Source organism: Cydia strobilella, chromosome 18 (genome assembly GCF_947568885.1).
Source record: "Cydia strobilella chromosome 18, ilCydStro3.1, whole genome shotgun sequence".
Lineage (NCBI taxonomy): Eukaryota > Metazoa > Arthropoda > Insecta > Lepidoptera > Tortricidae > Cydia > Cydia strobilella.
The window spans coordinates 7,887,498-7,901,325 of NC_086058.1; the positions used below are offsets into that span (position 1 = coordinate 7,887,498).

General features: G+C 44.1%; 1 protein-coding gene across 2 annotated transcripts in view; it reads right to left on the reverse strand.

Moving 5' to 3' along the window:
• The window catches only part of LOC134749264 (synaptic vesicle membrane protein VAT-1 homolog-like), a 37,275-nt gene that overhangs the window by 4,201 nt on the left and 19,246 nt on the right, over positions 1–13,828 (reverse strand). Inside the window, exons 2-8 of one of the 2 annotated variants that reach the window (XM_063684157.1) lie at positions 12,492–12,621; positions 10,022–10,237; positions 8,279–8,430; positions 6,634–6,737; positions 6,266–6,321; positions 3,459–3,653; positions 563–818 (exon numbers count right to left, since the gene is read on the reverse strand). In XM_063684157.1, the coding sequence (XP_063540227.1) occupies positions 563–818; positions 3,459–3,653; positions 6,266–6,321; positions 6,634–6,737; positions 8,279–8,430; positions 10,022–10,237; positions 12,492–12,621 (1,109 nt within the window). Of the gene's footprint in view, positions 1–562; positions 819–2,441; positions 3,654–6,265; positions 6,322–6,633; positions 6,738–8,278; positions 8,431–10,021; positions 10,238–12,491; positions 12,622–13,828 lie in introns of those variants that run through there. The other variant, XM_063684156.1, reaches the window with a different exon arrangement.

Consider the following 13,828-nt stretch of genomic DNA (forward strand, 5'->3'; position numbering starts at 1 on the left):
CAGGAAGGCCGATTATGAGCAGTGTTTAGTAACAAATTCCTCTATGTCATTTGCCCCCTGATGTCTAGTCTTAAGCGGGCCATTATGAAGTCGTTGTTTTTATGTCGTAGGCTACTACCAGATCTAGATGATAAGTTTAGAAAAGTAAAAATATGCAAGCAAATTATCTACTTCAGGCAACGCTAAGGAAATCAAATAACGAGAATTGCCCTAGATGATATTTTTTCTGAGATTACCTACATGATAAACGAACTTATAAACTTTAAAAGCTTATAACGTAAAAAATTCCAAGATGAATTTTTGTAAGATAATAATAAAAATAAAAATACAGTCGACGTAAAAGTTAATGTTACATTTTTTCACCTAATTCGATAAGGCGAAAAATGTACGCATATCTTGTCGACCGTGCTCAGTGTAACGAGACGCATGTTTAGCCAGTGCGTGCGTAGATAGTATAAAATACTTAAAATATAAGCGTAACTCAAAAAAAACGCATAATATACTAGTAACGATGCGAAGCCTCTACGCATACGCATGCGGTCCGTGGATCGGGGGGACCTACCTTGGTCGCTGTTGCCGTTACCGTTAGTGAGGGGCTCCTCCTCTTTCTCACCGTTCTTGTCTCCGTTCTCGGCGGGTTTCTCCTCCTTCTCCTTATCCTTCTTCTCCTCGGAGCTCTCCTTGGCGGGCTTCTTGTCCTTGCCGGACTTCTTCTCCTTGGCGGGCGTGGCGGGTTTGGGCTTCGGCTCGAGCGACGGGTCGAGCACAAGCTTGCCGATGTTCTTGCGGTCGTGCATCTTTTGCATGGCTTCGCCGACCTGTGCAAAGTTTCCTTGTGAGCTCAATATGTTAAGTATATATTTTATTGTGGCAGACGAAATTAGGACTGGTAGGTAGGTAGTAGGAGTAAAATACCTATTTTATTTCATAGTACTACGACAACAAACTTAGCTAGAAATAATTTCATGACGCTTTAGTCCTCAGGATATGCTTTAAAACAAGTCAAGATCTTAAGCTATTAGGTACCTAAGTAAAATCTAATTGAAGATCTCCAATTGTTGGAAAAGATAAACTGTATCGGCAATAGGATAGGCCACAGTTGGAACACGGCGTCGACGGCGCGGCGCACGTATGCGGCGCGGCCGTGCTGGAACAGCAGGGGCCACGGGTCCAGCCCAACTCGTCCAACTTACATCCTCCAGCGCCCAGGTGGAGTCGACCAGCGGCTTGACCTTCCCGTCGAGCCACAGTTGGAACACGGCGTCGACGGCGCGGCGCACGTACTCGGCGCGGCCGTGCTGGAACAGCAGGGGCCACGGGTCCAGCCCAACTCGTCCAACTTACATCCTCCAGCGCCCAGGTGGAGTCGACCAGCGGCTTGACCTTCCCGTCGAGCCACAGTTGGAACACGGCGTCGACGGCGCGGCGCACGTACTCGGCGCGGCCGTGCTGGAACAGCAGGGGCCACGGGTCCAGCCCAACTCGTCCAACTTACATCCTCCAGCGCCCAGGTGGAGTCGACCAGCGGCTTGACCTTCCCGTCGAGCCACAGTTGGAACACGGCGTCGACGGCGCGGCGCACGTACTCGGCGCGGCCGTGCTGGAACAGCAGGGGCCACGGGTCCAGCCCAACTCGTCCAACTTACATCCTCCAGCGCCCAGGTGGAGTCGACCAGCGGCTTGACCTTCCCGTCGAGCCACAGTTGGAACACGGCGTCGACGGCGCGGCGCACGTACTCGGCGCGGCCGTGCTGGAACAGCAGGGGCCACGGGTCCAGCCCAACTCGTCCAACTTACATCCTCCAGCGCCCAGGTGGAGTCGACCAGCGGCTTGACCTTCCCGTCGAGCCACAGTTGGAACACGGCGTCGACGGCGCGGCGCACGTACTCGGCGCGGCCGTGCTGGAACAGCAGGGGCCACGGGTCCAGCCCAACTCGTCCAACTTACATCCTCCAGCGCCCAGGTGGAGTCGACCAGCGGCTTGACCTTCCCGTCGAGCCACAGTTGGAACACGGCGTCGACGGCGCGGCGCACGTACTCGGCGCGGCCGTGCTGGAACAGCAGGGGCCACGGGTCCAGCCCAACTCGTCCAACTTACATCCTCCAGCGCCCAGGTGGAGTCGACCAGCGGCTTGACCTTCCCGTCGAGCCACAGTTGGAACACGGCGTCGACGGCGCGGCGCACGTACTCGGCGCGGCCGTGCTGGAACAGCAGGGGCCACGGGTCCAGCCCAACTCGTCCAACTTACATCCTCCAGCGCCCAGGTGGAGTCGACCAGCGGCTTGACCTTCCCGTCGAGCCACAGTTGGAACACGGCGTCGACGGCGCGGCGCACGTACTCGGCGCGGCCGTGCTGGAACAGCAGGGGCCACGGGTCCAGCCCAACTCGTCCAACTTACATCCTCCAGCGCCCAGGTGGAGTCGACCAGCGGCTTGACCTTCCCGTCGAGCCACAGCTGGAACACGGCGTCGACGGCGCGGCGCACGTATGCGGCGCGGCCGTGCTGGAACAGCAGGGGCCACGGGTCCAGCCCAACTCGTCCAACTTACATCCTCCAGCGCCCAGGTGGAGTCGACCAGCGGCTTGACCTTCCCGTCGAGCCACAGTTGGAACACGGCGTCGACGGCGCGGCGCACGTACTCGGCGCGGCCGTGCTGGAACAGCAGGGGCCACGGGTCCAGCCCAACTCGTCCAACTTACATCCTCCAGCGCCCAGGTGGAGTCGACCAGCGGCTTGACCTTCCCGTCGAGCCACAGTTGGAACACGGCGTCGACGGCGCGGCGCACGTACTCGGCGCGGCCGTGCTGGAACAGCAGGGGCCACGGGTCCAGCCCAACTCGTCCAACTTACATCCTCCAGCGCCCAGGTGGAGTCGACCAGCGGCTTGACCTTCCCGTCGAGCCACAGTTGGAACACGGCGTCGACGGCGCGGCGCACGTACTCGGCGCGGCCGTGCTGGAACAGCAGGGGCCACGGGTCCAGCCCAACTCGTCCAACTTACATCCTCCAGCGCCCAGGTGGAGTCGACCAGCGGCTTGACCTTCCCGTCGAGCCACAGCTGGAACACGGCGTCGACGGCGCGGCGCACGTATGCGGCGCGGCCGTGCTGGAACAGCAGGGGCCACGGGTCCAGCCCAACTCGTCCAACTTACATCCTCCAGCGCCCAGGTGGAGTCGACCAGCGGCTTGACCTTCCCGTCGAGCCACAGTTGGAACACGGCGTCGACGGCGCGGCGCACGTACTCGGCGCGGCCGTGCTGGAACAGCAGGGGCCACGGGTCCAGCCCAACTCGTCCAACTTACATCCTCCAGCGCCCAGGTGGAGTCGACCAGCGGCTTGACCTTCCCGTCGAGCCACAGTTGGAACACGGCGTCGACGGCGCGGCGCACGTACTCGGCGCGGCCGTGCTGGAACAGCAGGGGCCACGGGTCCAGCCCAACTCGTCCAACTTACATCCTCCAGCGCCCAGGTGGAGTCGACCAGCGGCTTGACCTTCCCGTCGAGCCACAGCTGGAACACGGCGTCGACGGCGCGGCGCACGTACTCGGCGCGGCCGTGCTGGAACAGCAGGTGCCGCAGGTTCAGGCCCGCCAGGCTCTTGTTCTCGTCGAACAGCTTGATCGGGGACACCTTGTCCACTTGCCACCACTGTCAAACAAATATTTAACGTTAATGTATGTATTTAATAATTTCTAAACTAAAATAAATCAAATGCCGCTACGATTTTGCGCTGAATTTAATAGTCGCAACCTCACAGCTTGGAAATTACGCCAAGCTAACCTAAAGGTGTGACCTAAATTTATTATATGAAGGGATACCATTGTGGAAAAAGAGGGTGAGGGGTTGTATTGACTAATACACTTGTGACATTTGTTGACTAACCGGTTTTGCATTGATTTTCGATTACCTCATTTTTTCTGACGTAATAAAAGAGATTATAGGCATCTAACGTATCGTTCGTATATTTTCCATGATATTATTATATAGATAAGCCTACAACAAGTCCACAAATTATTGCATAGAACTCTTTCTCCCACCATATCGCGAAAAGCTCTTAACAGTTGGCACTGTCAAGGAACTAGTAGTTTATGGACAATTATATTCCACATAGAAAGTAAAGTGTACCACGCAACTGCGCATTTGATAACATCAATGGAGGCTAAGCTATGAACGCGGAATTTTAATGGGCGAGTAGATACAGAGATATCCGATTTTATTTTAGTCTGAGTAGTCTGACGCTCGCACTGACGACTGATAATAACAGGGCTCGAGCTTCAATGCTGGCAGAACAAGCAGATTACTATCTATACCTACGTGCGGTAATATACCACTAATACTAACGCAATGTGCACAAATGATAACCATACTTCATAAGTATCTTATAAAACGCCATTTTATGATTGCATGAGCTTTTGTGAGCTTCGTATCATAATATTTTGTTTTACAGAACTTGAATTACCTACTTATTCTTCAATAAAAAAAACCTACATTGTAAGGTTTGGCAAAACTTTCTTAATCAAAGCTTTAAATATTTTGGTTAAAATTCTATTACACACCTATGTATAGATTGTGCAGGGTGCACTTTATAGAAGGTTTCAGATCGCTAGGCTTGTATTGTAACACGTAAGTAGTGGTTAGGACCAACGGTCTCATAACGTCCTATATCAACATGTGTTATCTTAGTATTAGGTGTAAGTTCCTTGGCACCCACGTATATCGTACAGCATAAGTTTGGCGTAACCGCAAAACCCACTCATATGGCAGTATTGTGGTTAATTACTGCAAAATTAAACTGACAATAGGAAATACTTGCTACTTGAGAATCAAAAAGTACCTACTAGGAAGTAATACAGCGTCTTATTAAATTTGGGTACATATTAGAGGTGAAAACAAGAACCAAACTCAACATAAATTCAATGATGTCCTTAATAAGTTCGTTTCGTTACGTACGATAAGGATACATTGTCTGTGGTTACGGCTGATACATTACAGCGGAAGCTCCAACTTCGGGTCTTTGCGGATAATAAACGGAATTAGGAATATCCGAAGTTCGGAAAATGTTCCGAGATAACTTACACTTGGAGAAGTTACGAATAAGTGAATTAGCACAGCAGTCCCAGTCGAGAACTGCGTGCTTGCACAATACGATAACTCATTTTGACTCCAAATTTTAAGCTCAGAAATAAATTAAAAGTGGAAAAATTCACTGTCTTGAGTAGGACTTGAACCCACGAACCACTGGATCACTAGTACAGTGCTCTACCGTCTGAGCCACCAAGACCGTACCCAATGCAAATTTTAAATTAAGTAGGTAGGTTAAATAGTAATACTTCTACGACGGATAAATCTACGACGATTATCTACTATTTGAGATTTACTCGACTGAAGATAGGTAGTTTTTTATGCTGCGGAAATGCCATCAAGTTTGTGTCATTCCTCCCCGAAATACCAGATTAGGAAAACATCACATTCCTTAAATACGGGATCCCCTAAAATAGCAAATATATTTTATTGATCATGTTTTATACCTTCCTAATGTGAATAGAGTGACTCGCGTTTGATGTTTTTTGTTGGAGGAATATAATGAAGAAGTGATAGAGTGCTTTAGCTGACAGAATACTTATAATAGTTAACGCACTGATGATCAAACATCGGTAACTATCGTATCGCGATGTTCGCGGATGGATGTCAATAAATCTTATTCGATGACATATGCTTAGCAACTTCTGCTGACTGTACAGCAGCAGAAGTTGCTAAGCGGGCGAGGTGTTCAAAATTACCTTGACACGCTCTTATTCTCTTAACAATAAAGTCGCGTCAAGATCATTTTGAACACCTCGCCCGCTTAGCAACTTCTGCTGCTGACTGTACCACCTCCTCATTACTTCGTTATAAAACACGACGCAAATTAAATACCTACGTCAATTAATTTATTGATATAGGTACAGCCCAGTTCGTTGATATAGCAGATTGCAGTTACGGATGTCAGCTGATAGAGAAGATTTAAATAGAGTATTAAGTCTAATTTCCAATGACTGTACGCACACAAACTTAACACAAAAACCATGTGACGATTAACGTAGAAGCTCTGGATTAACTTGGATTAGTAAGGACAAGCAGTTGCTGCGCCCGAGATTTGAACGTCGACCGCGCATAGCTTAAAGCGTGGCGAGGTTACTGTCTTTGTCTTTATGCTGTGTGACTGTGTGACTTGTATTACCTAATTGATAGGTATCAGAATACTCAGAATAGCTACTCACAGCACGCGCAGCACTGAAGAAACTCTTCGTCTCGCCGGTCACGATGTTGGACGATCCTGAGATAAAATTATCCGTTATATGATTTAGATTAAAACATTTTCAAACTGAGAAAGTCATTAACGTAGGTGGTATATACTTTTGAAAAATGTGTGTAAATCACAAGTTTATTACCAATTAATTTAGCCTAGCTAAATTAAATAATGCAAATAAACCAAAAACAGCGAAACAGAAGTATCATGCAATTATTTTATTGATCTCAAAAGAGCCCACACTAAAATAGCTCGTTGCATTAACGCCGTGTCGTGCTTTTTGTTTCAGTGTGGTGAATCCTAATAGAGTAGGTATATACATTTAAGGAGTATTCTTACCGTAGAGGATGTACCGGCCCATGGGCTTGAGCAGTGAGTATCCGCGGTTGCACTCTTCTCCGCACAGGCAGTCCAGGACGATGTCCACGCCATCTGGGGTGATCCTGATACAACACAACACTGTTAAGTATACTATTGCTACTAGAACTAAATATGAATTAAAGTCAACTTAGTACGCATAATCGAAAGATGATTTGATTCGCGATTTAATACACCATTGACTAGTTTAAAAAGCCTGATTTCTATGCACTTTTTGATATCTAGTCTGAGACTCCATTTCAACGTCCCGACTGAGTGAAAGCAGCCATTACGAATATTAATGTTCTGGCTCAAATAACTACGGCAATATCCATTTACCTCAGCAACGGACAGCTCTAGTAGATATCGGTTTATTTACATCCATTGAACTTGTGCGGTGCGGCTTGTTTACGCTTTAAAGAGCTTACCAGATGTAAAAATATCTTTTTCTATTTACAAGAATTAAATGCCGCGGTTGTTAAGAAGCAGCTGCCCTAAGGAGCGGGTTATAAACGGAACAATTAACGTGTAGTAAGTCCAATATGATTGGACCTTGACTTTACCGCGGGCGCGTCCTCTCGACTATCCGAATGTGTGAGGCGTGGAGCGGGAGGGGGTCAAGATAAATTGGTGGTATTCGACACACGAGCCAGGCTGCGCTTGAAATAATGTAACTGTAATAAACACCAATTAACAAAGCCTGAGATCGAGAACAATTCGGCTTATTAGCTCGGAAGCGGTAACAGAGTCACACGCAATTAAATTACGAGTATCATGTCTTAGACATCCTTTAAATGAAAGTGGCTAAAAAATTGACAAAATTTATCACTAATATAAAATTTTGTTATCCCAAAATATGTGAAATATGAAACGATTTTTTAAACCTATACATAACAATATTTTAATGCGATTTAAAACGCTATCGAAACAGCTAAGAGTTGGATGGTGTCTGATATTAAATAAATCCCGCGTCGCGCTAACACAAACAAGGGATTAGGTAGATGAAGGGCCGCTGAGCTCGTTATTATTTTTAGCGCCTATGTTTCATCCCTTCATTTTTAGAATTCACTAACGCATAGCGTGATTCAGAAATTTTAATACATTGTTAATACGTTCAATATTGAAAATATGTTACGATTAAGTAAGTGAGAAAGCATGATAGGTACCTTCTAGTATTATAAATGCGAAAGTAGCTCTGTCTGTCTGGTACCTACCTCTTACGCTTTTCGATGAAACTATGTCGGGGGATAGGTCGAGTCCCGGGAAAGAACGTATAGAATGGCTTTATTACGAAAATTTTCATTTTACGCAGACGAATTCGTGGACAAAGTGTAGGTAGTTGATATATTTATAACACGGCTACAAAGAAAAATCTTGTAACAAATAAGTTAGTTTTTAAGTCGGCATTTTTTTTCCGATAACTACCTTAGAGAGAATCAGTAAATGATGACTAAAGAGATATTTAAGTAGATGAAACTTTAATATACCTACATATTCATACGAATACATGCAGCTTGGTTAACACGATTTCAGGAGTTTACACACTGACCGGTGATTCTTTCTGTTTCAAGATTCGCTAGTCAAGTCGCTTGTTCGAAATCAAAGCAATACTCAATTCAATACTCACTTCCTGACTTCGCTGGTGTAGTCGCTGCCGCGCTCGAGTAGATGATCAATGTTGTTATTGTTGGCCTTTAAGGCCTCGTGCTTGGTCTTCGAGCACACGCCGAACACCGTCACGTTGTCCACAGTCTTCGCCAGTTGGGCTACTGCTTGCCCCTGTCGGTACAAAACTCAATTATTACCCGATCACTTTAAATTTTATCTAAGAGGTAGGTGGTTGGATCCAGCCACTATTGCACAGGGTAAGAGGGCACACTGACATTTGTGGTAACCGCCGAAACCATACTGAAATGGTGGAATCGCCAAAATATAGTTGGTCAAACCAAATTGTCAGTAAATAAGAACAAAAAAATCTGTTCTCATCCTTTTCTTTTGGGTGCTAGTACTAGTGTAAGACAAATATAGTATAATTCTCTTTGTCTATGTTTGAAATGAGACAGTCCTTTGGCAAACTATACCATAAGACAACAGTAAACAAGGGGGAAGGAATTTTTTGGACTAGAAATTATTTGAGTCACTACATTACAATAAAATAAATGTATTTCATACCGTGTGGGAAAGCGTATATATATAGTTGGTCAAGCAAATCTTGTCAGTAGAAAAAGGTGCGAAATTCAAATTTTCTATGGGACGATAACCCTTCTCGCCTACGTTTTTTAAATGTGCCACCTTTTTCTACTGACAAGATTTGCTTGACCAACTATAGCTCATTATACAGCATGGTCCTCGCCATACGGGTGAGAGCGTTCCGCAACGTTCGCAATTGAATTCTCATTTTCAGCCTAATCGAATCACGGCGTAATTGACACTCCGTATAAAGTGGTTCATAATATGCGACCGGCAGGGGACAATTATGGAAGAGAAGATGTTTCTACGGCATCTCCCTTTGTAAACCCATTAAGTGTATTGCCGTTGGTTTTAAATTGATACCTCTATTGGACAGACTTAGTAATTGATTGGACCATTTGGACCCCACCCAAAGTTAGCCTTTCGCGGTTAAGGTCATTGACGCGAAGGGTTGAGTGACGTCTTGGGCGGAAACGGTGAGATTCCTAAGCAAGCAGAGTTTTTTCACCCAATTTAGAGCAGCAATTAGAGAACTAGTTGGATTGTTTGCACAGCTATTATGAAGTTCACATACGCGCCGACAGTTCTCGGAAGATTTAAAATGTTGCTACCGAGCTTTGAAGACGTAGGTAACAATGCAAAGTTAAACATCTGACGGGAATCTTTTTAATCTCTGTTTTGTATTTGTTAAGATAGATTAGTTTGTTCTTCTACTGTTCGAAAATGGCTTAGATCTTTTATAAATGAGAATATTTTAAAATAATAATAGCTATCCTACTATAAGTACATTAGTGGCAATCAAACTTAAACGCAGCTAAATCTAATCGCTGCGCTAGCTACTCTCGATTGCAACAGCGGGATGTTTGCCAATCTGGTGCCTAATCTTAGGAAACGGTAAACCTAGCTAACCTCCGTTAAGGTAGAAAGACGCAAAGCGTAGTATAGATTATAGATAAGAGGAGCTAGGATAGAGAGAAATTTCGACGATTGCGAATTGCAGACGATTAACTATGTATGTTATATTTGTTTTTATTAGTCCTGTGAACTATCACTCCTGAAGTTAGTCGTAAGCATCCCAAGGTAGTGAGCGTAAATTATTAGGCTTCCGGACTGTGCACAAATATTCATGACTTAATTTGTCAATAATCGCCTCTCTAAACGTAGAGAAATGTGAACTTACCACACCGCCGCCGGCAGAGTGCACGAGCAGGCTCTTGCCAGGCGCTAGATTAGCCATCTCGAAGAGCAGCAGATACGCCACCACGTAGTTGGTAGTGACGGCGACGGCGTCCAGCGGCGTCATGCCGGCGGGCAGCGCGTACACATACTGTGCGGGAACTGATACCAGCTCTGCCCAGGCTTTGTACTCCGGCAGGGCCACCACTTGGTCGCCGACCTGGACAAAACACAAAATATCGTTACAACACAACGTCAATTATTTTATTGTAAAACTTACTATCGAACAAGTTAGCAATTTTCACGTATACGAAAGTAAATCAAGTGAACATTCGGTGAGAGAGAAAATATAAATTTTAACTGATGTTTTATCCTTTTAGAATTTTGCGATACGTAAATAGTTATTGGTACCTACACTGTACGTGCGTTGTTGAAAAAGAATAAACCATTTACCGCGAAAAGGTTTCGAAAACCGAAGACACATTTTAACCACTAATTGCCTGTATTTTTAAGTTACACGCATAACCCGATTTATAAGTAGGTTTCTAGTTGCATCTAACATATCTCACTGAGTAAGATAATCACATTAATATGATGTAAAACATAATTCACTTTTAATGTTCACAACAACTTCTAGTGTTAACGTGTTAGCGTGAAATTGACGGTATCATAGCTACCATAACGACCAAGTATATAGATAAAATCTTAAAACATAGGCTGCACTAACGTTTTAATTGATATCCATGTCCGCTGCCGCTAACATTGATATTATCTTCGGCCATCCTGTTATTTTCCCAATTATGTATTTTAGTTTTACTGTTAATTAATTGATTCAGAATTACAAGAGAGAATTTAGGTTAGGTATTTATCAGTTATCATGCGAGGAAAAGGTTTCCTGCGTCGGATAAATTGCTGCCGAATATTCAAACAATTGTTGGATATTTGATTGCAGTATTAACTTATACAAAACATTCCCAATTAAGAATATACAGATACCAACCTAATTACGCCTTTGAATTAGAAAAACCGACAAAATATTTGTTTAAAACGAGGTTGCTTATATTGATATAGATATCGACTTCTTTATGCTTTATTACGCAAAACAAATACTCGTAACCAAAATGCGGAACTAATTCTTCATTTGCTGCCACCAGTTTAAGAAATAATAAAGTGAGCGAAACTTGTGATCGTGGCCATCGTTTCGTGGGTCGTGCAATGAGAAAAATAATTCCTAGGTAAAAGCCATAACGACTTGACTACAGAGTTACAAATAAATACCTAGCACAACTAATTAGGTGGTGTTAAGGGGTATTAGTATGCTTATTGATTTCGATTAATCACCGACTTGGAGTAAATATGCAAGTGTAGTCCCCCACGCGTGGCGATCGCTGGACGAGAGACAAGGCAACAAAACAGATTGGCATAGTTCGTAATTTACGCCTTACGAATCGTAAGGCAAGCCGCTCTATCATGCTGGAATTTATTAAAATAAGCAAGCCGGTAGGAATTAAGTTATATTGTTGAGTTGTGCTGCATATTAATATGATTTCATTGTGGCAGTCGTGCCAGTCGTGGCAGATGATAACGCATTAGCTAGCTCTATCTGACACCTTTAAGCATGTTTCTTCTGTTTTAACTTCCTAAGATACATAGCTTGGATACTAAGACTGCGGAGGTAAAAGTGCTATATAAATTCTGGGTCTGATACATCGCTAAGTGGCGAGTGGTAGCGCAATTCTAAGCAGGTACAACAATTAAGAGGACGCGACTCAGTTTGAACATTTCACTTTAGTTGTTTTTTAATTACTTGTCTTTGAATACGTTGTTCATGCATTGTACATATTAAGAATAGAAACGTGTTATTTGCTTTCATCGATTTGCTTACCTTGGTAAGTGTTCGTTAGGTAATTAACATTAAATTTACTGAGTTATTTGCTGAGCCTTAAGTATTAGGTTAACAACTTGGTTTAATCTGCTTGCTTAAGTCATTTTTATTGGTCGACTGCGGCGACACAAAAGGGCGTGGTGTATGATAATTGACGTTAAGTAAATATTATTAAGGTATGCGTACATCCATTATATGCCCATCATTATAAATATACCCATTAAGACGCATTAATAATAATAAAATGTAGTACGGAAACCATAGATAGCTCCATGGTGCACCAAGACTGCTGTATTTAACGGCCTCTGAAGACATAGAAACTCAATTTGCCTCAGCTTTTAGTAATAGACTTTTAGTAATGCACACAAATTTTAACCAGGCTACATACGTCGGTTTTAGCCGAAATACGAGTCATAATCATTAGAAAATAAATTTTAATTTATTAGGCTTACAATTTCCGAAAACAGATTTTTTTTTTCTGCCTGCTTAATATGACCCGGGAAAGAAAGAAATATAAGCCCCGACAGTTGGGCACTATTCAGTAAACAATATAAAAGATATATTCGGACTACCCGAAGCAAAATCGTACCTTGAAGTTGGTGACACCCTCGCCGACCTGTTCGATCTCTCCCGCGCACTCGAAGCCGAGGATGAAGGGGGTCTTGGGCGGCGAGTCGATGGCGCCCTGTCGCACGATCAGATCCTGGAAGTTGAGGCCACTGGAACAATGGAGACGACACGTCAGTAAACAATACATGGGAAAATACACCATACTGCAGTTAACAATAAGGTGGGAGAAAGGATCTTAGGAGGAATACTTAAGGTCACTTTTCGCTACAAACTGATGCCGCATTATATGATATAGGTAAGCTTGTCTGGTCATACGCCGAAACAAAAACAATGCCTTCCATATCATGTATGCGGATAGCCCATTACTCCCATTAGGTATGTTTCAAATGATTACATTTTTGTTGCAGAGATTGAGGGCGACGATACTGTTAAGTTTAAAAAGGGTTACCTACTCATACACGGAAACAGAAACAATTAAACCCTTTCCATGTTAACATGTAACTGTTTCACGCCATTCCCTTTTTAGATTAGACCCTAGATTTAACCCCACATTTTTTTAATGTTTTCAACCCTAGAGATTTGACTTTTGATTTCGCAACGGAATTCTTTTGAATGCCCGATCGGCTTTTGTTTACGTGCATCGAGTATTGAGCATTAAGGATCCTGTGCACATACATATGTAGAAATAATATTAAACATTATGACTGTGTTAGCAAAGGTACATTCAGATGAGCTTACGTTGCATTGCATATTGATAAGTTAGATCGTACACTAACACTGCGTCAAAGCATCCACATATGATCCCTTCAACATCTCCAGTTATCTGGAACGAGACAAGCTACTGCCCTACACAATGAGAGTTGCTCATCGTGTACCTAATGCATCACAGTACACTGTTTGTTTAATCGTACATGAGGCGCTCGGTTTAACTTTATCGTGCAACGATTTAATAAAACTGGTAATTAACGGAGTGGGGCATGGAATGCGGCAGCCATTTGTTATTATGCCAGAGGCGCAAGCGGCATAAAGATACCCATATTTAAATATTTAACGCTGACGTATCATTCAACATCAATATGGAGGCCCTTTACTGCGTCTTACTATTGTTATGCAGTGTAATAAGTCTTCATATATGTACATCACCTTCATGTACACCAGTAGGTCAGTTGGTTTGTCATTCATTTTTGACGAGTAAACGTATTAGATTTCGTACGAGAGAAGAGACGACTGAGATTCGAAGTGCCTGTAGTAGGTATCTGATACCATATGACGATTACATAAAAGTCATAATTGAGGGAAAAATAAAAACATAATAGAAGGAGCGAGGTGCACAGGAAATCCATGACGTGTTTATAA